Genomic DNA, 27,343 nt, shown 5'->3' on the forward strand with positions numbered 1-27,343 from the left:
TTTTCCTGTTTCCTTCTCCTCATTCCAGGCCTCGTCTAGGAACCGTCATGCACCGGGTCATCGGATTGGGGGTTCTTTATTTTATCTTCGCGGCTATTGAAGGCGTGATGAGAGTCATTGGGGTAAAAACTACATCATTCCACTTGCAATTTTTTTTGTTGTTGCTGTGAAATACAACCTTACTTTCTTATCTCCTGAGATGAATTTTTAAAGATAGGAAATTTGTGAAAAAGGCCCAATTTTGAGTACCCTGCCCCACACCCCGTGGACTATTTCTCTTTTTTAATATGTCCTGAAAGCAAAAGGCTAACCAGAGCACTTTTTAAAATGATATGGTTATGAAGGCACCACCTGGTGTCATCCTAGGAATTGTTAATAGTCCCATCTCACAAGTGTTCATGGTTATTCTTTATGAAGAATGTTCATCTTTATCATTATACGGTCTGAACACGTTCATTTCTCCCTTAACCCTGTGTTTAAACGTGTGAGTGAGCAGAAAGTTAATTTTACCTTCTAAGCACACAGACATTACACGTCATCGCTATTTTAAGTGTCAGGCACTTGCCCATTTTCCCTGACTCTGGTGGGCTCAGTATCGAGGGGATTCAGCGGCCCTGCTCTTGGAGGAACCAGGAAGAGGTAGTGTTCTAGGGAGGAATGGCTCTGGCAGCCAGGGCAGCAGTAGTTTACCCCAGAGCAGAGCGAGTGTTTGTATCTGCGAAGACCCCTAGATGTCTAGCTCTTGGTTTTCCTTCATAGTATGTTTGATAATGACTTAGTGATTAAGGAGCTTATTATATTTTTGTTTGATTCAGAGAACTGTGTGAATTTTTACTCCAAACGTCTTTTGGGTTAGATAGTGAAATTAGACCATTGTACACAGGGTGAATAACCTGTACATTGCCACATACGTTTACTTCACATAGTTTGATCTGATGTTTTAAAGCCGGGCATTTGTCCAATAATGTTAAAAACCTCACCCTTCTTCCAGTATCTTTGACATACGTGCGTTCTGGGTTAGAGACACCTCTCTTCATCTCTGACTCCTTGAAAGGTGCATTTATTATTACTTCTACATAATAGTGAAGAACTTTCTATTTACATATATTATTCATAGAAAGCTTATCTTTGCTGGGAAGAAAATAGAAAGGATAAACATCCCACGGATAGATGACGTATTTCTTTAAACTTTGACATGGTCAGCATCTCAGGTGTGGCAGTTTTGGGTGTGATTCTCTGTCAGCTCTTGAGTAGCATATGCATCCAGTCTGTGGTTTCAGCTCCTTTTCCTTATTTTACCTTTTTCACATCCTTTCACTTGCGGGGGGAAGAGGAGGAGCCCATTGCTTTAGGAGCCATGGCTGCAGGTTTGGTGAGGAGAGGGCAGAGAGAGAAGTGGTTGACCTGAGTTGGGTGGGACATGCTGTGTTTTATTTGCCACTGCATAATGGCAGTTTTACGTTATCTCTAGACAGGCTAATGACAAACTAACATTTGTGGCTACTAAAACAGATAAATTCCATGTGCTCAAATACAATTCTGTTAGGCAACAAAGTCTTTTATATAGCCTTTTATAAAATGATGAGAGGAGGTGAGCTGTTTTTCTTCATCAGATGATTACTATAATGAAATTATTATAATGAAATTTTTACATTCAGATTTTTTCCCTATTTTTATCTTTCAGGGTTCTAACCATTTAGCTGTTGTCCTTGGTGACATTATTTTAGCACTTATTGACTCCATTTTTATATGGTTCATATCCTTTACTGTGTCCTAAAATAGTTTGTTGTTGTGTCATCAAAATCATATTATTTTTAATTTGTAATAATAGCAGAGAGACATATAGTTATGCGTTATAGGAATTTACTTGAAGATGAAAATGTAACAATTCATCAATTAAAAAATATCTTTATTTTTTCCATTAGTTTAGCAAACTTAAATGAACACACTGAGGAATCAGGTAGAGCAGACAAATACTTAACTAGGAACAACATAGCAATAGCAATTGCCATCTTACAGAGGTGCTGTGCAAACAGGAAAGATAGATTAGTTGCAGGCTGACAGTCCAGAAAGACTTCAGGGAGATGGTGACATTTAAACTGAGACTGCATGGACAAAGGGAAATTTACTAGGGAAAGAATTAGGGTTTCCCGGAGGGAACTAGTGGTAAAGAACCCGCCTGCCAGTGCAGGAGACATAGAGATGCAGGTTTGATCCCTGAGTTGGGAAGATCCCCTGGAGGAGGGCATGGCAGCCTACTCCAGTGTTCTTGCCTGGAGAATCCCGTGGACAGAGGAGCCTGGTGGGCTACAGTCCATAGGCTCACAGAGTCAGACACGACTGAAGCAACTTGGCTTGCACGCACAGGAAAAGAACTGGGGAAAAGCCTTCTGGGAAGATATGAGGGGACCAAGAAAATACAGAGACAGTGGTAGAATATCTCAAACCAGCTGGCCTGTAAGTACCACGTGTGGGAGAATCTTAGAAGGTGGGCCAGAAGGGAAAGACCGAAGGACATGCTTCAGAGTTTAGAGTTCTCCGAAGGTGGAAAGTATCAAGGAGTTGAAGCTGCACAGGTGAATGGCATGATCAAATCTTCCAAGAGAGAACTCAAGGATGACTTTCTAAAAAATGTGTCAGAGGACTTGTGGTCCAGTGATTAAGACTTTACCCTGAAACCTGGGCAGGCAGAACTGCAGGGGAGGTGACCTAGCTCCTGGGCTTCCCTAGTGGCTCAGTGGTGAAGAATCCGCCTGCCAGTGCTGGAGACTCAGGTTTGATCCCTGGGTCAGGAAGATCCCGCGGAGGAGGAAATGGCAAGCTACTCCAGTGTTCTTGCCCGGAGGATCCCATGGACAGCGGAGTCTGGCGGGCTGGAGTCCATGGGGCCGTTAAGAGTTGGACACGACTGAGCAACTGCGCACACGCGCAAGCTAGCTACTAGAAGGGCTCAGCGTTACCATCGCCAGCCTTCATGTCTTTTCTTCTGTCATTGCATGTTTAGAAAATGAGCTTAAGATATCTGTTCGGTTTGGAATTATCTTATTTCAAAGCTTGAGTATGCTTATGTGAGGGAGCTTATGTTCCTCCATCAACTACTTGAGCTACAGACTTTGCATTTTAAAAACCTGTGTTATCTTTTCTTCTGGTCATTTACCATGTGTGTTTCAAAGAATTCTTGCTCTTAACCACCCCCAAGGTTGTTCATTGGGAAAAACACACAGTCATGCAAATTGGCCCAAAATTCCAGAGAAAAGTGGTTATAAAGGCTCTAATTCCATCTGGATTTGAATGAGGGTAACTTGCCACCTTTGTGGACAAATTTGGCTTTGGTCCAACACGTCATGAGCCAGATTCAGGTGGGGAGATACAGAAAATAAGGGGAAAGATTTAGCTTGCTCAATTATTGATATTTTTAATAAAGGTCTTAGAGATCAAAGTCATAAAGATACCCAGAAATTGAAATTCTCTTGGTTTGCATTTTATGATGAGAGAAAAGAAAGTTCAACCTGAATTTCTGATGTCTGCTCTTAGATTGCTATTCGGTAGTTTTCATTACTGAGATGCAGAGTCCACTTTCTCTGTACACAGAGGTGGTGGGTTTCCTAAATGATTACCAATGACAAGCAAAGAAGCAGGACCACATCCTGACAGAATCAAGTGCTGGAATCTTGACCATGCTTCCTTTGCTTTCGATGAACCTAATCTAGCTTCTTCTGTAAGAATCTGATTCTACCTACAGTAATAGAAAAAATAGCCTGAAAATGCTGAAAAGCTGTTGCCTCCTGCCTCTCTTTTCCTGCTTGTTTGTTTTATTTATTTTTTTTGCTCTTTTGCTGCAGGCAAATGATTCTGACCTTGTGCTTCTGGCCAGCCTCCCTCTGTCTCTTCTTGACTCTGGCTTGTGCTGGTGGATATCCTTTTCCAACCACAGCAGCAGCGCATGCAAGGTGACTCTCCCGTCAGGATGGTGGGACCTGCGTGCTTTCATTACTCCTTTAAAAGTATTCGGTCTTGATCGTGTTTATTGAATAACATGTATTTCCATGTCTGTAAGTCCTGACAGCAACCTTAATTGGTTGAATTGTGTTCTGATAGAAATTGATCTGTTGCAACTTAATGGGTCATTTGTTATTCATTCGCTAAATTGTGTCCAACTCTTTGTGACCCAATGGACTGCAGCACACCAGACTTCCCTGTCCTTCACCATCTCCCAGAGTTTGCTCAAACTCACATCCATTGAGTCGGTGATGCCATCCAACCATCTCATCCTCTGTCTCCCCTTCTCCTGCCCTCAGTCTTTCCCAGCATCAGGGTCTTTTCCAGTGAGTCAGCTCTTCGCATCAGTGGTAAAGAACATGCCTGCAGTGCAGGAGACACAGGTTTAATCCGGGGTTAGGAAGATCCCCTGGAGGAAGGCATGGCAGCCCACTCCAGTATTGTCGGGAGAATCCTATGGACAGAGGAGCCTGGCAGGCTATGGGTTCACGGGATCACAAAGAGTCACACATGACTGAAGCGACCGAACACAGAAAAATTGAAAAGCAGCTTTGGTAGTTTTAGGACTAAAATGAAGTTTTTGATTAATGAAGTATTGGGAATTTAAAGAGGAGGCATAAATCTGAAATCTGCCACTTGAATTCATTCCCCTTTGCTCAGCTCTGTGATGTATGTTCAGTGGGTGATCCCTACACAGGGCTTGGCAGGCTGCAGAGAAAGCTGCTTGTGTTTACAGAGCTCTGGCTTGAGCACAGCCTCATGGCTGAGGAGCTGGTGGACAGGCCTCTCTCTGCTTCTTCGTATCTGACAATGTCGCTGTTTACCTGAGCTCTGTGCTCCTGGAAAATAGCCACCCTTAAGACAGCCTCCACCCTTTGGTGTTTGGGAAAAGGCTTAAAAGCTGCCTTTCCCCATGGGACTTCAGTGAGCTTCCCAGGTGTTCCCTTGTTTACTTACAACAAGGCTAGACACAAACCTGTGTACCTAGTGACTAATCTGGACAAAATGTCAGACTGCACCTAATTGACTAAGCCTTCGCCTTCCCCCAGGTCCCTGAGCTTTCATCCACCCATAGCCCTCTTTCACAGCCCTTCCTGAGAACCTACAGGCCTCAAGGAAAGTCATAACCCCGAGCAACTGACCCATCAGGCCACCCCCTTCCCACACCTGCCACTCTTGAGTCCTATTTACACCTCCTTACAAAAGCAAAGGGCTTCCCTGATGGCTTAGTGGTGAAGAACCCGCCTGCCAATGCCAGAGATGCAGGTTTGAACCTTGGGTCGGGAAGATCCTCTGGAGAAGGAAATGCAACCCACTCCAGTATTCTTTCCTGGAAAATCCCATGGACAGAGGAGTCTGGCCGGCTGTAGTCCATGGGATCGCATAAGTCTGTTGGATCGGACACGACTTCCAACTAAGCAACAACAACAGTAATAAAAGCAAAGCCCTTCCCTGCCTGACCTTTGGGACTCCTACAGATCTTACAGTCAGAGTATTCTCCGTATTGCAGTAATCTCTTGAATAAATTCTCTCCTTACCTAAGTCGAGATTTGTTTTACTTGACATATTTCAATTTTTTTAAAAATTTATAAAATGGAATTGATAGATGACATGACTTCTTAATTATGATCATTCAGAGGGTAGAATGAGAATAGACCAGAAACAAAAAAATAAGAAAGAAATGGAGGCAGAAAACCACAAGCCGAATGCCATGTCCTGGTGGCATCTGTACCTAGCATTTAGTCTGTGTCCTGCTCTGTCCTGTGTTTCAAGAACTTGGCATTGAAGGAGCACAACACAGGTCTTGATCCTTACATGCTTTTTCCTTGAAGTTTGTTTACTTAGTTCAGACAGTGGTAAATTGTACAACAAAATCTGTAATAAAATTGCTATTGTGATTATACGTTAGTGCAGAAGACATTTTCTGTGTTTTTATTAGTTTTAAATTATAAGAACTCTGTGTAGCAGTAGTTTTGGAAATGTAGAAGATTCTTATTTCGTTTTTTAATCTTAACTATGTATTATTATTTAAAATTTTTCCCTTAACTCTTTTTCACATTTTTATAAGTTTGGCACAAACTATGAAGACTCTCAGGCTAAGAAAGAACACAGTAAAATTTTCTTTATACAGGCACTTTACAAATACCCTGATCTTTGCCATACTGGGTAAGTTATCTGATTTTTCTTTTATAATAAATTATTTTAGTATTGTATGTGTTTCCTTCAGAGGTTGACTTTTTTTTTTTTTTTGGTGTGTTTCAGCATCTGTAGTGTTTATGGTGTGGACAACTAAGACATTTAGGTTTGCAAAATGTCAATCAGTAAGTATAATCTTCCTATGTAAACAGTTTTCGTTTTTAATTGTACTGTTTTATTTTGTGTAAGTTTGAAGAGTTTAGTTTGTGTTTGTAGACCAAAATAATTGTAATAGAGATATTCCATTTACTTGGAATTATTTTGTGCAGGATTAGAAAAACATTTGTCTGCTTTAAACAAGTCTGAAACAAAGTTCCTCCTAAATCTCCGTTTCCAATTATACCCTTTTCTCAGCTTCTTTTGTTGTATTCTGAAAAGGAATCCTCTCCCTGAATTGTCTAAGGTAACAGGAAGTCGTTTTCTTCCAGCACACAGTGTGATTGGGTTGCTTTGTATCTAAGTGGGATTCTAAATCTTAAGTCTGACATGTTTCTAGGATTTTATACATGGTAATAGTATACTCATCATGAACATTCAGGAGGTATTCTCCTTGGATTCTCTAGTTAGAAGATACATTTCTTAGACTGAAAATCTAAAAGGCCCTTGTGGGGATTCCTTGATTTGGAAATAGCCTCTAGTTCTGTATTGGTGGTTGTTCAGTTGCCAAGTCTGACTCTGCGACCCCGTGGACCGCAACACACCAGGCTTCCCTGTCCTTCGCCGTCTTTCAGTTTGCTCAGACTCGTGCCCTTTGAGTCGATGGTGCTGTCCAACCATTTCATCTTCTGTTGCGCCCCTTCTCCTGCCCTTATTCTTTCCCAGCCTCAGGGTCTTTTCCAGTGAGTCAGCTCTTCCAATCAGGTGGCCAAAGTATTGGAGCTTCAGCTTTAGCATCGTTCCTTCCAATGAATATTCAGGGTTGATTTCCTTTAGGATTGACTGGTTTGATCTTCTTGCTAGTTCTATATAATGATAAAGAGCCCTGTGAAAACCCTGGACTTTTGCTGCCTTAGGGAAGATTTCATAAGAAACTCTTCTTGTCTAGAAAATAAATTAATTGACCTCTGAAGCCCCTTTCAGCTCTTAATTCTTTTCATGATACTGTTTAATTTGTTAGGGTTTTATTCGTTGGATTGATTATAAGGCTCAACTGAGCATTAATATGGATTTTAAGATAGAATTTCTTAGTTTTTATGTTTCTTGAAAAAAAAAATGTGCTCATTTTTTTTGAAGACTTACTGGTTGGAAGGGTTTCATTAGTACTTGTCATTATATACTATTTCAGTGGGAAATCTGTTTATAAAAAATTAACTTTTCCTGTTTGAATCATCCTTGTTATAGGATTGGATGGAGCGCTGGGTTGATGATGCATTTTGGAGCTTCCTTTTCTCACTTATTCTTATTGTAATAATGTTTTTGTGGAGACCATCAGCAAATAATCAGAGGTACCTTACATAGTTGGGCAAGGATTTTGTTCATCTTCTGCTACAATGTTAGAAAAGCATTACAGAAACCAGAGAAGTAGTCATTGCTGTTCAGAGCTATACAGTCAAGTGGGGAGACAAATATAACAAAAAGAAGACAGTGAAAAGAGAGATATAAGGGGGAAGAAAGGGGTCTCCCTGCCAGAAGAGGGAAGAGGGGTCCCTGGAATGACTGTTTCAGGTGTAAACTGAACATTGAATAGGTTTAAACACACTAGTAAAACTACTCCTTGTTTTTTATTTAGATATGCCTTCATGCCTTTAATAGATGATTCTGATGATGAAATTGAAGAATTCATGGTAACATCTGAAAATTTAAGTGAGTGATACGTTTTCTTACTAAATAACCATTGTATCAATTGTAACAAAGAAATACTGTGTCTCTACTTGTGATGCAAGGTCAGCAACACTTTTTTTCCTGTAAAACATTTTTAAGACTGTATCGGAGGAAAGCTCTGTTACAGTAGACAGTCACAAGAGGGAAAGTCAGTAATGAAATTTTCCAGATTGTTCCTGTAGTTGGAGCTTTTGTTTGCTCTTCATGTGGAAGTATTGAAGTCAGTACACTTGTTTTCCACAAGACTGATTTGGTATATATTGTACTTAGCTCCCAAATAATAATGATTGCTAAATTTCTCACAGCAGAGATCTTAAAATTCAGTGTGTTGGTTTTGGCTCCAATAATGATGGAATGAATTGTATTGGACAATCTTCCTGCTGATAGCTAGAATAAACTCTGGACAGAATTTTTTTAAATTAATTGTTTAAAGGCACTGGAGAGCAATGAAAGGGAGGCAGAAACTGGAGGAACTTTCATGTTGAAAGAAAAGAGCCGCACTTAATAAGTTCCACGTTTATAGAGCTTAGTCCAGAGTGTCTGCCCAGTCAATGAGACAGGCTAGAGCTCAAGCAGATAGGCGTAATCTCAGTGATGCAAGGAATTGGAGAGTAAAGCTTGAGGCTGTAAGAATGCCTGGAAATTGAGGGAAGAAATCCAGAAAAGAGAGCCACAAAGGAAGAAATTCCACAGTCTTTAAAAAGTCTCTCTAATCTTGTCTGATGCCTGAAAGGGGCATTTTGAGACTCCAAAAGGCCAGGGGGAAAACAATAGCTGTTTGGCTAAGAAGCAGAACAGAAATTTCAGCACATGCCCACTGCAGAGTTTGAAATTCAAATCTCAACAAGTTAAAAGTGCTTGGGTAAATCCCTTGGGTTTTCCATTAAAACCCCAGAAAGGCTACTCCTTAGAAATAAAGACCACAGTCTGGGACCACTGAAATTTACCCTAGTACTAGAGCTAAACTGAAATAAACCCTAATAAAATCTGAAAGCATGTCCCCCAAAGATTAAAGTGATTGAGCCAAAAATAAATAAATAAATAAAATAAAATAAAGTGATTGAGCCATAATCTGAATGCCTTCTGGAACAAAACACTTCTCAGAGATAAGGAAATCCAGAATCTATAAGATACCATGCTCAATGTCCCGTATACAATGATAGATTACTAGTCAGGGAATGAAACTGGAAACTGTGACCCATAGTTAAGGGAAAAATCAGTCAGTAGTTATCTAGAAATGGCCCAGATGGTACAATTAACAAGAAAGACTTTAAAAATAATTGTTATAAATATGTTAAAGAATCTATGGTGCTTTCAAACTGTGATGCTGGAGAAGACTATTGAGAGTTCCCTGGATAGCAAAGAGATCAAACCAGTCCCTCCTAAAGGAAATCAACTCTGAATGTTCATTGGAAGGACTGATGCTGAAGCTGAGGTCCAGTACTTTGGCCACCTGATGCAAAGAACTGACTCATTGGGAAACATCCTGATGCTGGAAAAGATTGAGGACAAGAGGAGAAGGGGGCGACAGAAGATTAGATGGTTGGATGGCATCACTGTCTCATAGACGGGAGTTAGAGAAAACTCTGGGAGATGGTGAAGGATAGGGAAGCCTGGTGTGCTACAGTCCATAGGGTTGCAAAGAGTCGGATACAACCGACTGTTGTTGACTGAACAACAACAACAAAGAACCTATAGGAATAGATTGGTGAAGGCAAGAGGAATTTCAGGAGAGACATGGAAGCTAAAAAAAAGAAGAACCAAATAAAAATACTAAATAAAGAATATCGGAAAGAAGGTGGAAGTGAAGTCACTCAGTCATGTCCAACTCTGTGACCCTGTGGACTGTAGCCTACCAGGCTCCTCGATCCATGGGATTCTCCAGGCCAAGAATACTGGAGTGGGTTGCCATTTCCTTCTCCAGGGGATCTTCCCGACCCAGGGATTGAACCCGGGTCTCCCACATTGCAGGCAGATGCTTTACCCTCTAAGCCACCAGGGAAGCAGAACATCTGAAGTAAATCCATAAAATAGGATTGACAGTAGACAAGTAAATTGGATACAATCAAGTAATAGTGAGCATCTGTAGACAAAGGAAAAGAAATTTTTCAAACTGAAAACCAGAGACAAGAGGCTAGAAACAAAATGAACTAACTTCTGTGACCAGAAAGACAGTATTAAGCAGTCTGCTGCTGCTAAGTCATGTCAGTCATGTCCGACTCTGTGCGACCCCTTCAGCGGCAGCCCACCGGGCTCCTGTCCCTGGGGATCCTCCAGGCAAGAACACTGGAGTGGGTTGCCATTTCTTTCTCCAGTGCGTGAAAGTGAAAAGGGAAAGTGAAGTTGCTCAGTCATGTCTGACTCTTCGGGACCCATGGACTGCAGCCTTCCAGGCTCCTCCGTCCATAGGATTTCCCAGACAACAGTACTGGAGTGGGTTGCCATTGCCTTCTCCGATTAAGCAGTCTAACTGGTACATAATTGAGCTCTAAAAGAGGAAGAGAGAATGAGGCATAAAGAATATTTGAAAAAATATTGGCCAGAAGATTTCCAAAATTGATCAAGAAACAAAAATGAAACTGACTGAAGGAAAAGCACTGAAAGTAGTACATACATGGAGAAATATAAAAAGTCACTATTTAAAAAAAAAATCTTTTTAAAAGTCAACTAACTTTTTGTAGCAAAAATAATAACATGAGATTTATAACATATGTAGACATGAAGTAAATAAAATCAATATTGTATTATAGTTCTTAATAAAGTAGTAAAGCAAATTGCAATTTGAATAGTAAAGCAAAATAGACTTCAGTAACCTATTTTGATAATTAAAATAAATGCAAGTGGGCTACATACTCAATAGGAAGAGATTGTCAGATTGTTAAAAAAAATATATATGAAACTCAGCTGTGTGATGTTTACAAGAGACACCTCAAAAATGTCACAGAAAGGTTGAAAGTATGGAAAAAGGTAAACCATGTAAACACTAAGCATCAGAAAGCTAGTGTGGCTGTGTAGTGTCACTTCCTAATGATAAAAGGATGAATCTATCAAGAAGACATAGTAGTCCTAAATGTGTATATATCTAAGGACAATTCTGTCAAATTTTGATTCATGAATTTTGAAGCTCTAAAGAAAGATACAAATAAGTTGATATTTTAACACTTTCTCTTCAGTGATTAATAAGACATGAAGACATATGTGTAACAATGTACAAGAACTGAGTAAGGCCATTGACCTTATTGATTTGATTGATATTTATTGAACATTACATTTAGCAACTGAACAATAAGTGTTCAAGTCTCCCTTACGTAAAATAACCCATGTGAGCGGCCATTAAAAATGTCTCCATATATTTCAGTAGTTGCAATCACAGAGTATGTTTTATGGTCACAGTGGTTAAATTAGATACATAACAGTATATCTACAAAATAATCAAATGTTTAGAAATTAAATAATATATTTCTAAGTAACTCATGGATCGAAGGAATGTTAAAAGTATTTCATAATAAAATGATAATAAAAACAAAACATCACATTTTATAGGATGCAACTAAACCAATTCTTAGAAAATTAATAGCTCTCAGTGTCTATATTACCAAGAAAAAAAAGACATAAAATCAGTGATGATATGCTTCCATCTTGAGAAGCTAGTAAAACAGTGGCAAATTAAACTGGAGTAGTTAGAAGGAAGGAAATAATAAAGTTAACTGTCTGTATCAGTGAAATAGAAAACAGAGAGAAAGAGAGAAAATCAACAAAGCCAAATGTAGTTTCTTTTAGAAAAGATAAATAAAAATGGATTAGCCTCTAGGTAATCTAAACCAGAAATAGAGACAAACAATATAGCAAGACAAATTTCCAACACTGGAAAAATAGATAAGACATTATTATAGTAAGAAAGTAGGTAAGGGATATTATGAAGAAATTGGGCATTTGGATAAAATGGACAAATTCCTTGAAAAATACACTTAAGAAACTACCCTAATCTAACCCTATGCCGCTAAATTGAAATAGCCCTATATCTCTTAAGGAAATTGGATTGAAGTTTAAAATCTTCCCATAAAGCACCAGACCCAAATGGCTTAACTAACCTTCAGATACTTAAGGAAGAAACATTCTAATCTTACACAAATTCTTCAGAACATAGAGATGGTAAGAATACTTCCTAATGTATTTTATCAGGCCAGCACAACTCAAATGCCAAAATCTAACAAAGACAAAAAAGAAAAAGTTATAGACCAATATCAGTTATGAGTAGAGACATAGTCTTTCCTTAAAAACATGCGTAAATAAAGTCTAGCACAGTATTGAAAGGTCATTATTGTCAAGTGGACTTTACTCCAGAGTTGCAAGCCTGTTTTAACATTTGGAAATCAGTCAATGTAATTCAACTAAAAAATAAGGAAGTAAGATGACGTAATTATCTCAGTAGGTACAGAGAGACATATCACAGAGTTCAGTACCTACTCATTTTATTTTTATATAAAAGCAATCCACTTAGCAAACAAATTAGAGAGTAGTATGAAAAAACTCCACACCTGAAATCATACTTAGTGGTGAAATGGTGAATTTTCTCCCAAGACTGGAAACCAGGTACAGAGATAACTGCTCACCACTGTGACTCAACTTCAGAACAGGAGGTCAGGAAAGGCAAAGCCCACAGGCCAGCCCGAAGAATACTAAAGGCATAAAGCTTGGAAAGAAGGAAATCTGTTTGTATTGGTAGACAGCAGGGTTATGTATGTAGAAAATCCTGAGAAATCTATAGAAAAAAAACACAATAGAACTAATAACTGAATAAAACAGTATCATAAGATGTATGTCCAGTACACAGAAATCAGTTGTTTTGTTTACATACCAGCTGGAAATAATTGTTAAATGAAATTTAAAATATGATTTACAATAGTTTCAAAAATAAAATATTTAAGAATAAATTTAATGGAAAAAATGGGCAAAACTGCACTGAAGAATAAAAACAGTGCCGAGAGAAATTAAAGAATAGGTGAGTGCAGAGCTTTAACATGTTTATGGATTGTAGCTCAATAGTATTAACCCATCACTTCCCTAACTGATACGTAAAATAGATTCAGTACAATCCCAATTGTAAGTCTGGCTGACTAAAAAAAATGGTTAAGCAGATTTAAAATATGTTTTTGTTGTCGTATCTAACTCTATGGTCTGTAGCCTGCCAGGCTCCTCTGTTCATGGAATTTCCCTGGCAAGAATACTGGAGTAGGTTGCCGTTTCCTTCTCCAGGGAATCTTCCCGACCCAGGGATTGAACCTGTGTATCCTGCATTGCAGCTGGATTCTTTACCACTGAGCCACCACGGAAGCCTTTAAAATATATATGGAAATACAAAAGATCTGGAAGAGCCTAACCGTGTTCAGTTACAACGTAGATCTTGAAGCATTATGCTAAGTGCAAGAAACAAATTACGAAAGATTGTACGTTATATGATGCTGTTTACTTGAAAAGTCCAGAATAGATCAATCCATGGAGATAGAAAATAGATTAGTGTCTGCTAGGGGCTTGGTTGGAGAAGGCAGTGGCACCCCACTCCAGTACCCTTGCCTGGAAAATCCCATGGACGGAGGAGCCTGGAGGATCGGACATGACTGAGCAACTTCACTTTCACTTTTCACTTTCATGCGTTGGAGAAGGAAATGGCAACCCACTCCAGTATTCTTGCCTGGAGAATCCCAGGGATGGGGGAGCCTGGTGGGCTGCCGTCTATGGGGTCGCACAGAGTCGGACACGACTGAAGCGACTTAGCAGCAGCAGCAGCAGGGCCTGGTGGAAGGAGTGAATTGAGAGTGACTGCTAATGGGTATGGGAGGTGGTGATGAAAGCTTCTGAAATTAATAGTGGTGATGATTGCATAATTCCATAACTGTCCTGAAATCCACAGATGTGTACCCTTCAAAATGGTGCATTTATGCTGTGAGAATTACGTCTAAATAAAATGAAATTAATGGTCTTACTCTGATTTCAAGACAAAAATTTCAAATGATACTAATCAAGACAGTGTGATATTGGCAGAAGGACAGAGATGTATCGGGTTATCGAAATAGAGTCCAAGAGAGAGATTAATAAATTAGGAGATTAAATGTCAGAAAACTTAAACAGAAGACTCCAGAAATACAGCAACACATATTGCTCAGTGGGTTTTGTTGTTGCTTCAGATTATTTTACCAATGCAATAACACTTTGAAGAATGTATTTGTCAGTCAGCTCAGTCATGTCCAACTCTTTGTGACCCCATGGACTATAGCACGCCAGGCCTCCCTGTCCTCACCAATTCCCAGAGTCCACCCAAACCCATGTCCATTGAGTCGGTGATGCCATCCAACCATCTCATCCTCTGTCGTCCCTTCTCCTCCTGCCCTCAATCTTTCCCAGCATCAGGGTCTTTTCAGACGAGTCAGCTCTTCGCATCAGGTGGCCAAAGTATTGGAGTTTCAGCTTCAACATCAGTCCTTCCAATGAACACCCAGGACTGATTTCCTTTAGGATGGACTGGTTGGATCTCCTTGCAGTCCAAGGGACTCTCAAGAGTCTTCTCCAACACCACAGTTCAAAAGCATCAATTCTTCGGTGCTCAGCTTTCTTTATAGTCCAACTCTCACATCCATACGTGACTATTGGAAAAACCATAGCCTTGACTAGACAGACCTTTGTTGGCAAAGTAATGTCTCTGCTTTTTAATATGCTGCCTAGGTTGGTCATAACTTTTCTTCCAAGGAACAAGTATCTTTTAATTTCATGGCTGCAGTGATTTTGGAGCCCGAAAAATAAAGTTCGTCCCTGTTTCCTCTGTTTCCCCATCTATTTCCCATGAAGTGATGGGACCGGATGCCATGATCTTCGTTTTCTGAATGTTGAGCTTTAAGCCAACTTTTTCACTCTCCTCTTTGACTTTCATCAAGAGGCTCTTTAGTTCTTCCTCACTTTCTGCCATAAGGGTGGTGTCATCTGCATATCTGAGGTTATTGATATTTCTCCCGGTAATCTTGATTCCAGCTTTGCTTCTTCCAGCCCAGCGTTTCTCATGATGTACTCTGCATAGAAGTTAAATAAGCAGGGTGACAATATACAGCCTTTATACAGACAATACATACTCTTTTCCTGATTTGGAATCAGTTTGTTGTCTTTTACTAGTGACAAATTAATTCCAATATAATAGGTTTTTGAAATTAGAAGTCTCTTTACAGAGTTATTAAATGTGAGGCTACAAAGGAAAATGTTATTATTTTATAATTTTATGTATTTCTATAATGTTTCTCATTACAGCTGAAGGAATAAAATTAAGAGCCTCAAAAACAGTTTCCAATGGAACAGCTAAACCTGCTACTTCTGATAATTTTGTAAGTACAGTATATATTTAATAGTCTTCAATACTTTAGAAATCTGTATGAATGTCACATTCATCGACCTTCCAGGGAACATTTTTCACTAGGTTTTTTGTATGAAAGTAAATGTTACCAAGTAGTGGTACTAGTTAAGTCTGACAGCTAACTGCTGTAAACCCTCACTTTTCTGTACATAATTCTGTTTATTTGTTTTTGACTGTACTGGGTCTTGGTTGCTGCTCAGACTTTTCTCTAATTGCAGTGAGTGGTCTGTCTGGTGGCGGTGCCCAGGCTTCTCTTGTTGCAGAGCACGGCCTCTAGGCATGTGGCTTCAGTAGTTGGGGCTCCGGGCCTCCAGAGGTCAGGCTTAATAGTTGTGGTACACAGGCTTAGTTGCTCCGTGACATGTGGGATCTTCCTGGGTCTCCTGCATTGGCAGGTGGATTCTTTACCTCTGAGCCACCAGGGAAGCCCTTTGTTTTTCACGTGCTGTCTTTGGACCAGAATTTCAGGCGTATACCAGACCTACTGAATTTAAATCTGCTTTTTAACAGGATTCCATCGATGAGTCACATGCATATTAAACCTTGAGATGCTTTGTTATAGTAAAAGTTTGTGTTAATTTTTCAGCATTTTTAAGTGATCTTTGAAGCCATTTCAGATGATGTTTATCTGTTGGGGAAGGACTGTTGAACCACATAAGCTCGAATAAAATGGTAAAATGTAGGGTAGAAATGAGTTTTAAAATGTTTTATGCATATTATTTATGTATAAAGTGGTAGTTATGAAAGTAATTAAACAAAATGGAAATGCCTATCATACAGTTTCATATTTGGCTTTCTTACCTCTGTTGTGGTTAATAAGGTGTAAAAATTTATGTACACACCTAAATTCTGACAAGATGGATGGTGTATGCAAGTTTCATTTGTTGGATGTGGTAACTTCTCTAGTTTTTACTTTTGGTAATTAGTAATTCTTTAAAGTATGTTGTTTGAATAGTTTTATGGTAATTTAACTAAGCTTTTAAAAGTGCAAGAGTTTTGGGACTTCCCTGGCAATCCAGTGGCTGACTCTGTGCCTCCACTGTAGGGGCACAGGTTCTGTCCCTGGTCAGGGAACTAAGACCCCACTTGCTGCATGGGCAAACAAGTGAAAGTAATGTACAACAGTTTTATTTATCTGCCTTTAGAACTATTAAACCTTCAGCTTGCTAAGAAAATTTCCTCTTATTTTAGGGATTTGTCTCAGTTTATTTTAAAGCTCAATTTTTGCACGTATAGCAAGGGAAAATGCTTTCATTTCTCGAAATTATGTAGCCAGCTCTTGATCAGAAGTTTGGAACCTTGTCTTTTCTTGATCGACTTATTTCTCCCTGAGATTCACTCAGAGAATTGGGTTCCTATTAGTACTGGCTCAGTTGCTTTTTCTCTCTCTCTAGGTAAGCAAGATATCGTTAATGCTAAAACCAGAGGATTCCATATAGCCAATTTGTCTTATTTTACATTGCAAACCAAAATATTCAGTATACCTTTTATTTTTCTTAGTCTCAGTAAAATGACTATAAGCACATTTTCTATAGAAAAAAAAAACGTAGGTGCCCTAAGTGAAAGTGTCAGTCGCTCAGTCATGTCCGACTCTGCAGCCCCATGGACTGTAGCCCACCAGGCTCCTCTGTCTGTGGAATTCTCCAGGCAAGAATACTGGAGTGGGCAACCATTGCTTTCGCCAGGGGATCTTCCAGAGCCAGGGATCAAACCTGGGTCTCCGGCATTGCGGGCAGATTCTTTACCATCTGAGCCCCCAGGGAAGCCCCCAAACTGACTTGCTTTGCTTTGCTTTTCTCCTGTAGAAAAATGAGCGTTAAACACAAACAGTTGGAATAAATAGGCTTTTATAAAGTTAGAGTATCTCTACCATCATCTTTTTCTTTTGAAAAATTATAAACTCATCTTATGAAATCAGCACATCAGCCATGACGAATGCTGGAAGCAAAACAATGAACACAAATCAGCGTCCATGCTGTGGCTCACCTTACAAATCAATGCTCTTTATTTTCAATGTGGTTTTTCAAGACAAAAAAATAGTACCTTTGCATCTAACTAAAGCCAGAGAAGTACAAAAATCCAAAGTCCAAATGTTTGACTATTTAAGAAAATCCTGGCATAGTTTCTGTGTGGCATGAATGAAGTTCTTAGGCTATGTAGAAATTAAAAGAATGGCATGCATTTAAATGTAAATACTTAAATTATATATATATTCTATTTCAGAATTCTGCTTCCAGGTGTTATTAAGCAAATGCTAATATGTAAATGTTTATTTCTACAGGGTGAAGATTTGAAGTGGGTGGAGGAAAATATTCCTTCTTCATTCACAGATGTGTAAATATCATCTGTTAAAGTTTGAATCTAACATTTAGGCTGTAGTATAAAGGGATAATTTCCATACTTTTTAATGTGCCTTTTAAGCCTCTCTCCTCTGTATGTCTCTGTGGGCCCCCATCACTAGTGGTGGACAGATTAACTTCATGCTGAAATGCAAAGAAAACATAGCCCTGCCTTGGCCTGTCTTTCTCCTCCCTTTTCAGTGCACAGCAGCTATTTTAATACTCCTGCCCTGTCAACCAACTCCTTTTTTTATACAAGTTTATCAGGGCCAGAGTCATTTTGTTTTCACTTTATAATATGGAAAAGTTCAAACTTTTTTTAATTTAAACACATGTAACCACAATAACATGTAGAGTGGGAATGCTTTTGGAGGAGAAACATGAGCTTAGGAAAACTAGCGTGCAGAGGAAGCCTCTTTGGGGACTTGGGGCTCTTTGGGTTCTTCTTTATCGGTGTCTATATCTAACCGCCGTCCCCGGGCCGCAGACTCGTGTCTGTATGTAACTGCAGTCCCTGGGTCACGGACTGGTATTGGCAGGAGGTGAGTGATGGGCAACTGTGAGAAGCTTTATCTATATTTACAGCTGCTCCCCATCACTCACACTGCCTCCTGAGCTCCGCCTCCTATCAGATCAGTGGCGGCATCGTAAATATAATATGCTTGAATCATCCCCAAACCATCCCCACCCCACCCAGTCCCCACCCCAGTCCATGGAAAAATTGTCTTCCCCAAAACTGGTCACTGGGACCAAAAAGATTGGGGGCCGCTGCTGTGTGACACATGGATTCCAGGTAGCTGTTTCCACAGCAGACAGCAGGGTGGCGAGAGGATGTTCCCACATACTGTTTGCTCCTTTCCCTGCTCCCGTTTGCTTCCTATTTAGACCGTTTCTGTCTAAGAAGTTTAGCTCAGTGCTACCCAAAATGCATGTGCTGTTTACATAGCAAGTTTAGAAACTGGACTTCACATCCAGGGGTATGTGAAGTCCTTTTATATGCTTCTGTAGAAATGGAACAAACATTTTACAAGTCATAGGACAGTTTAAACAGATCGTGAATAACCCATATGACCTAGTGTGTTCTCTGCACTCACATGCTGTCTGTCACGGCTTTTCTGTGTCTCTGATAAATGAGAAAGGCCAGCTTAGCGCAGTTCGCCTTCCGTCTCAGCACGCTGATTCCATCTCACTGAGTTTTAGACCGTCCTTTCCCTCACAGCAGGAGCCATTGCTAGTGTTTATCTCTAAATGAGGTGCCAAGCCCCCGGTGGGCTTTCTCCTTGGCCTCCAATGTTCTGGTTCATATTTCCCTAAGGTAGTCGTCTCCCCTGGGTTTTCCTTAACGGTGTTATTCTGAGCCACCTGAGCGCCTCCTCCCGCACATCTCTGAGGCCCCCACTTCACCTTCCTCCGTCTCCACCACGAGCCGCGCTGCCAGTAGCATCTTTTGGATCGTGCGTTGATGTGACTTTCTTGTTGAGACCTTGACACGTAGACCTTTCCTTTGGGCTCTCCCTCTCACTGGTCATCGCACACTGAGGCTCTCCCCTTGTCTTTTCTTCTTACCTGTGTTACTCTCTTTTCTGAACAAAGATGATGTTGTGTAGTTTTTTCTGTTTCCAGCGCCCTTCACAGGTTTGTGTCCAGTCAAGAATAACAATGACATAGGAATTAAATACTTGATTCTATAAATACCACCTTTTGTAATATGTTCACTCATCCACCTTTTTAAAAAGATGTATAATTTTAATTATGATTGTGTTTATTTAAAGTGTGCATGGTGATTTGACATACAGGTTCAGAGTGAGCGGGTGACTACAGTCCAGCCTATTCATCGCTCTTTCATTCTCACAAAAGCAGATGACACGTGGGTTTTCAAATTAGATAGCACATCGCTAGTCAAGACATTTGTCCAGCTATTCAAAGTTAAAAATTACAGGGCCTTAAAAATAAAAATATAATTGGTTGCCCAAGTGTATAGCTTAATACGGTTTTAATATAAGCACACTCATGTAGCCAGCACCCAGATAGCAGATCAAAAGCTGGAAGATCACTAGCACCCTAAAAGCCATCTTGTTTTCCTCCCAAATCATGACCCCACTCTCCCAAAGCTGCTGCCCTACTGATGTCTGTAGCTGTAGATTACTAGTGTTGGTTTTTAAAACTTGATCCCTCAAACCGTCACACCTCCTTTTGGAGGGCTCTACAGTATTCCAGTCCACCAGTCTGCAGCATGTGAAGAACAGTGCTTGTGTGTCTGTTGGTGACACTGGTGCTCATTTCTGTCAACTCTGTCTTCCAGGAATGAGAATTGGTGGATCGTGAGACATACTTATATTCAGCTTCTGTAGATTCACTGGCCTTTTAATAACTTTTTCGACTTTTTTTTCTTTTATTTCAGAGCTCTTCCAGTGTTAGTGGATTCAGATGAGGTAAAATATTTTTGCTTATGTCTCGGAGCTATTATGTTCATAAAGTAGAAATGAATCTCAGAAATTCTGAAAGTTACTTTTTTATATGATTACAAATTAAGCAGATCTAAAGACTACATTGAGTTATGGGTAAAGTTTTGAGGAAGTGGATCCTTGTTTAAAACAGGAGCAAGATACCAACGTAATAATAATATTAATATATAATAAATGCTTACTGGTATAAGAGGAGGGAAGGATTATTCTATTAAGTTTTGAGTCTAAATTTTTAACATCTTAAGATATAAGAGTTTAGAAGACTTCAAGATGGCAGTTTGTCCGTATTGATCCCTTACAGATATTTTCCTGCAGTAAACAGAGTTTTTAACTGATTCACATTTACAAAGTAGGAAATGTGAACAGACGATGTGGGTTTAGGGAGGTTTTGCGGGGGGATTAGTTGTGGGTCACCTGGATACTTCAGTACTTTGTCACACAGCACATTCCCACTGGCACTGTTTGTGGTGGTGTGTATGTTTCCTTACTCTCTCCGCATACCCCCACCTTCTCCTCCTCCCACCCCGCCCACCCCTGTGTCCATAAGTCTGTTTTCTGTCTGTGGGGATTTGACCATAGTAGGGTGGGAACTTCTAGGAAGGCTGCTGTATGCACACACCTTGCTACAAAACCATTGCCCTCGACCTGTTTACAGGGTCGAGTAGCAGTAAAGACACAGATGTAGAAGACAGACTTGTGGACACAGCGGGGAGAGGAGAGGGTGAGAGGGATTGAGAGAGCAGCAGGGAAACAGACATCACTGTATGCAAAATAGATAGCCAGTGGGAGCTCCCTGTACAGACACCCCAGAGTGGGGGATGGAGCGGGGGCGTGGGAGGGAGGGGACATGTATATACCTGTGGTTGATTTGTGTTGATGTATGGCAGAAACCAACACAACATTGTAAAGCAACTATCTTCCAATAAAGTCAATAATTACGCCCCCCCGCCGCAAAAAACTTTTGGACTCCAGGATGTGTATACCATGGAATTACTCTTAAAGGGGCATTTATAGTATTCATTTGATAAATTATTGATTTCTAATTTAAAAAGTACTTAAATAGGTTAAGTCAGACAAATACCTGGATGATTATACTCCATAAGTAGAAGTCTGGACTATATGGTTTTTATTTTTTGTATCTAATATTTCTGTGTATATTGTGGCATGGAAGGCACAAAATTGTGGCTACTTTATAGACACTCTATAGAGAATTGTATTAGGTTTTGGAAGAAGCATCAACATTTGAACGAATATCTCCCCCCCCGCCCCCGCCTTTTTTTTTAAAGGAAATTATGACCAGATCTGAAATGGCAGAAAAAATGTTCTCTTCCGAAAAAATAATGTGATGGAACCCAATAATGATGAAGGACTCCCTCAAGACTAAAAGAGAACTTCGTTTTGATAAAGTGCAACAAGTTTTTATTGCGTCATCTTGGAAATCTATGTGTGAAAATTAAGAATTCAGATGGTAGGAGGTTTCTGTAACCCTTTTTAAACTGACCCCTGAGTGCCAGTTTCATGTCCATTACATTGCCTACTTGGCAATGATCTGAGAGAAGTATTATAATAGAGATAGGTTCCGAGCTACCCTTAGCTGACGGGTGGCAGACATGTGGATTTGGGCATGTGGGTTCTCTCTCTTTTTTTTTTCTTTCTGAAAAATATGACAATTTTTTTAACAAAATATGACAATTTAAAATACCTTACTTACATCAACGTTCCTATTGTTCTTCGAAACAGTGATATGATTCTTCTGAGATATGGTTAAAGCAGTGTCTCCATCTGTTGGGTTTATAGTTATACATTGCAATAATAATTCTCTTAGACTTTCATGCTGAAGTGATTTGCTAATACTGAGTTGGCCAGAAAGTTCATTTGTTCCGTGAGAGGTTACAGGAAAACCTGAACGAACTTTTTGGCCAACCCAGTGAGTAAAACTCGATAAATGTTGGAACATAAGGGTGTATATATGGGTAGTCTTGTTCTGGATGTGCATATGTGTGTGTGCACGGGTCTGTGCAAAAGCCTTGTGTGCAGCTCACACCATGCACATCGAATTGTTGATCTTCTCTGAGCTCAGGGGAACACAGTTCATGGAGAGAGAGATCCCTTCTGAAAATCTGCTCGGCTTGTCCCCTCCCTTAGGTCGGGTGTATACGTGCTGCTGCTGAATGTGCCTGGGACAGGTGGGGTCACCTGGCCACATGGTTCCACCAGAGCACCTCTTCCCTAGCAAGCTGGGAGGTTCATTACCAGTGAGCTTTGAGGAAACTAGAACCTTCTATATCATCCTAGCATATTTGATTTTGTAGTAATGTATTTAACTACATAGTAAGTATATCACTATTAATCTTGTAATTAATTTTTTAACCTTAAACCATGTTTTATACATTATTTTGTTATATATGTAATGTGTGATTTGAAAATTTAAAAAAGTTTTGTTTTTTAATGCTGAGCATGCTAAACTTGAAAAACCATTGGATACAGTTTGACGGAAACGGTAGCTGTTTGGCTGCTTTCCTGACCAAAGATACAGGGCTGGTGGATGTTTAGAATAGGAATTAAAGTTAGAATCTTCTGTGTCTTTCTTTGAATGAGGTCTAACCTTTGGAGTTAAGGATGACTTCAGTTTTTGATGAAGAAGTATCAGGGTCTTAACCAGTACAAACACTTGAATTATAACCTTCCTTTTTTTTCTTTTCCATAGTGAAGCCACAGAGTGAAATGGTTTCTTTGAAAAGGCTACCTTTTGAATTGGTTTCTCGTTTGCTCATTTCATAGGGGTTAGTTAAAAAATAAAAAAGATTTCTAGTAGTAATGACTGTTGAAAGATACTTTCAGCTGTATTTTCAATAGTGAATATTGGACCCTGTTGTACTGAGAAAGGCGTGGCTTTCATCATGCTTTTGCTTTGGGACATCCTTCCCAAGAAAAAAATGTCTTAACAATGTGGGTTCCCTTTCTTCTTTCCGTTTCTGCCAAAGTAGTGGACTCCACCTGAGGTGTTTCCCAGCGTTTATGTCCATTTTTGACTGTGGTGTATATTTGGCCCTCAGCTCAGTTGTTTCAGAGCTGGAGGTGACCATTTCCTTCTTGTTCCTAACATTTGTATCTGGTACCACTCCCCAGATTTTGAAGCAGATTGATCGCCAACTCATATGGCTCCAGCTGGATTTTGAAATCCAGAATCCTGGGCTTCCAGCCGCAGAGGTGGTGGAGTATGAGTAGGCAGTCAGTGGGAAGTGTGCAGTGATAAGGGTTAACCTTGATAGTGTTGATGAAAACACTTCTTTCTGCAGCTGACAAGACAAATAATGCTGTGCCTGCATAGCTCAGCTACGTACCAAAATGCAGACTTTGCTCATCATCACAGAAAGCAGTATTTTCTCCTGATAACCTCATCAGAAATGTTTTCCAAAGGACATATACTGTGTCTGTCATCCTCGGTGGTCAGTGTTGTCTACTGAAGACTCAGCCTGAATCAGTTATTCCTATAGAGGGCCTTCTTGGCCCCCTCGTGTGCCCAGGAGGGGGAGCCCCAGAACTGTAGCCTGAGTTCTTACGAAGGACCCCCAGGGAGAAGTCACACTCAGGAACACCGTCACAGCTCATCACCATTGCTTCTGCACAAAGACTCCGGAAACTGGTGGTCGAGGTCTTTGAGGCTGCCACACCAGTTTATTCTTAGGATGCCATCAGAATGGGTCTCCTTATGAATGCAGGGATCTGAGGGTAAGAGTCCAGTTCTCTTTGTTTCTAGGCAAAATGCTGAAGTGTGCTTACTGTGCCATTTGTGTTAGACTTCTGTGATGTATGACGTTGGCTTAAAAGGGAGCTTTCACGTTTTAAGTTAGAGGAATATTAGTATCTGCTTTAAAGGAAAGTTCATTTCAAACATAAGGAAAAACAGATGAGTGTGTGGATTTTTTGAGCCCAAGAGATAAGATGTTCCTGTACTTTTCTTGTGAAGAAAATATTTGAAATCTTTCATATATCCTATAGAGAGTTCTAGACTTCCCCACTCTAACACAGTATATTTGCACTACTATAATGTGAAGGCTAAGGATATAAAAGATGTACATGTGATTGATTTTTATATCTTTTTTAAAGGGTTTGAGTCTGTTGCACTAAACTATACAAAACTGGTTTATGAGACATGTTATACTAGCTTTATAAGCCCCTTGTGTTGGAACTTGTGTCTTGGTATCGACCAACAACATGCGATAAGCAATGCAAAACACCGCGCCTTAAAGGAAGAAGTTTAATGTATTGGTTAAAGTACTAAAGAATGTATTTAAGTGACAAAAGGAGATTTAAGGACATGGGTATTATAACAGGAGCTCAAGAAGAAACTTCTTTAGAACTAGGAAAACAAGTATTTGGGAGGAAAATTTAGGGGCTAAAGTTGTATATTTTTTATTTAAGAAGTTAAATTATTGTATAATTTGGAAGACGTTGCTTTGAATGTAGCACAAAACTATTTCAAAGATTTTTATTTGAAAAAAACTGATGTATTTTTGTGCCTTAATATTTGTTCTGACTTAATAAAATGCTTTCTTGAGATTTCTGGATGGTTGATTCTTGGTAATATCTATGAGTACTAAAATTATTAAAATCTACAGGAAATGTAGACTCTGATAGGTGGTAGGACATTAACTTCTCAAAAGAGGACAGTAAACATGGACAGTGTTCAACCTCAGTAGTGACAAACGCGAAATGAAAGGACGAACTTTTAAAAGCTCAAATCGAAGTATTTGTAACAATTGTTTTGCTTTCAGTGTCTAAGGAAATGAGCACATCAATAGTGCCAGGCTTCTCTGTTCATGGGATTTCCCAGGCAAGAATACTGGCATGGGTAGTCATCCCCTTCTCCAAAAGATCTTCCTGACCCAGGGATCAAACCCATGTCTCCCGTCTCCTGCATTGCAGGCAGATTCTTTATGGGCTGAGCCACCAGGGAAGCCTGGCTTCTGCATAAAAGTGTTTAGTATAGCATTATTTAAAGTAGAGGAAAAAATAAGCAAACTAAACATCACAATAGAATGGTTAAGGAATTATAGTTTAACCAGCAACTCTGCAACCATTCCATTATGAAGACTATAACAACATAGAAATGTACTTACAAGAAATATGGCACCTCCCTTATGGCAGTGGTTAAGAATCCGCCTGCCAACGCAAGGGACATGAGTTTGACCCCTGGTCCAGGAAGACCCCACATGCCACGGAGCAACTAAGCCCACACTCCGCAACTACTGAGCCCGGGAGCTGCGATAAGAGAAGCCAGCGCTGTGAGGAACCCAGGCACCACAGCTGGAGAATGGTCCTTGCTCACCACAGCTGGAGAAAGCGCGCGCGCAGCAATGGGAACCCAGCAGAGCCACAAAATTTTACAAATACGATATAAAGTTACATGTGAACTCATGTAAACACCAAGTAAAGACAGTGGCAACAAATCACAGGGGCACTTGGAGTATTTAGGTTCAGCTGCTGCTGCAGCTGCTAAGTCGCTTCAGTGGTGTCCGACTCTGTGCGACCCCGTAGACGGCAGCCCACCAGGCTCCCCCCGTCCCTGGGATTCTCCAGGCAAGAACACTGGAGTGGGTTGCCATTGTCTTCTCCAATGCATAAAAGTGAAAAGTGAAAGTGAAGTCGCTCAGTCGTGTCTTCGCAACCCCATGGACTGCAGCCCACCAGGCTCCTCCGCCCATGGGATTTTCCAGGCAAGAGTACTGGAGTGGGGTGCCATCGCCTTCTCCTAGGCTGTAAATAATTATTCAATTACATTTCAAGAGGCTAAGACAAAAAGTCTGTTTCTCCTAACTTGAAGGATAGCTGCAGAGGTGAGCAGGGCAACCCTGCTCCACACGATCCCTCGGGGGCCCAAGGTGTATTTTCATACTGTGGGCCTGCCATCTGCATTCAGCCAGCAGGAGGGGAGGGTTGCTCCAGACGGGGCGTTTTGTAGGGCAAAACCTGAAAGTGGTGCCCATCACTTAGCACAGTTCATTAGCAAAACTCAAGTCACAAAGCCACACCAAACCGCCAGGTGGGCTGGGAAGTGGCACGAGCAGAATGCCTGCCTGCTCTTTTCTTTTTAATGATTGACTTATGTTTTGTCTACGATGGGGCCCCTGTTGCTGTGCGGCCTCTTCTCTAGTTGCAGTGAGTGGGGGCTGCTCTCCAGCCGCAGTGCTCGGCTTTCTCACTGTAGCGGCTTCTCTCGTGGGGCGCAAGCTCCAGGGCACAGACTTCATAGCTGTGGCTCACGGGTTTAGTTGCTTCGAGGCGTGTGGGATCTTCCCGGATCAAGGATGAAACCTGTGTCTCTTGTGTTGGCCCGTGGATTTTTTTTTACTGAGCCACCTGGGAAGCCCTGGGTCGTCACATATATGTATCAAAATGTAAATAAACATTCCACCTTTTGTGACCCAAAATGAAGGAAGGGAGAGGGAGGAAAGAAAGTGCCTAGTGCCCAGGCCTTCCCAAGACAGCTAAGGTTAGTGTTAACGGTGATTGTTGTACACATTACGGAGCTCAAACAGACTCCTCCATACAAAATTCAAACACATTCTAAGGTTTATTTACGTGTGTTAAAATGAAGTTACCCTGGGCTTCTCTGATGGCTCGTTGGTAAAGAATCTACCTGCCAGTGCGGCAGACCTGGGTTCAATCCCTCGTACAGGAAGACCCGACATGCTGTGGAACAGCTAAGCCCCTGTGCCACCACTACTGAACCTGTGCTCCAGAGCCCGGGGGCCGCAACCGCCAAGCCCGGGAGCTGCAACTGCTGAAGCCCGCGCACCTAGAGCCTGCGCTTCACAACTAGAGAGGCCGTGAGAAGCCCGCGCACCGCAGCCAGAGAGAGAGTAGCCCCCCGCCTGCCGCCGTCAGAGAGAAGCCGGCACAGCAAGGGAGACCCAGCACAGTCAAAGACTTTAAAAGTTAAATGACATTACCCAAGGCACGTCCCATGCTCCTTCAATGATGATGGATTGACAGCTAAATTCCTACTAACATAACCTGGTATGCTACTGAATTCAGATGTAAATAATTTTGACAACATTTCCTTTAAATCATTTTGGGAAAGCAATAAGAAGCTGCCAGAGAAGCCTGGCGTGCTGCAGTCC

At 40.6% G+C, this 27,343-nt stretch overlaps 1 protein-coding gene across 2 annotated transcripts in view; it reads left to right on the top strand.

Moving 5' to 3' along the window:
* Positions 1-21,835, top strand: part of TMEM87B (transmembrane protein 87B) — a 46,651-nt gene extending 24,816 nt beyond the window's left edge. The window contains exons 10-19 of one of the 2 annotated variants that reach the window (XM_068974163.1): positions 29-122; positions 1,685-1,756; positions 6,057-6,165; positions 6,262-6,320; positions 7,537-7,640; positions 7,925-7,998; positions 15,310-15,383; positions 17,694-17,746; positions 20,153-20,183; positions 21,503-21,835. In XM_068974163.1, the coding sequence (XP_068830264.1) occupies positions 29-122; positions 1,685-1,756; positions 6,057-6,165; positions 6,262-6,320; positions 7,537-7,640; positions 7,925-7,998; positions 15,310-15,383; positions 17,694-17,746; positions 20,153-20,183; positions 21,503-21,562 (730 nt within the window). In that variant the 3' untranslated portion in view covers positions 21,563-21,835. Of the gene's footprint in view, positions 1-28; positions 123-1,684; positions 1,757-3,842; positions 3,915-6,056; positions 6,166-6,261; positions 6,321-7,536; positions 7,641-7,924; positions 7,999-15,309; positions 15,384-17,693; positions 17,747-20,152; positions 20,184-21,502 lie in introns of both variants that reach the window. The other variant, XM_068974172.1, reaches the window with a different exon arrangement.
* The last annotated feature ends 5,508 nt before the right edge of the window (positions 21,836-27,343 follow it).

Source organism: Capricornis sumatraensis, chromosome 1 (assembly GCF_032405125.1).
Source record: "Capricornis sumatraensis isolate serow.1 chromosome 1, serow.2, whole genome shotgun sequence".
Taxonomy (NCBI): Eukaryota; Metazoa; Chordata; class Mammalia; order Artiodactyla; family Bovidae; genus Capricornis; species Capricornis sumatraensis.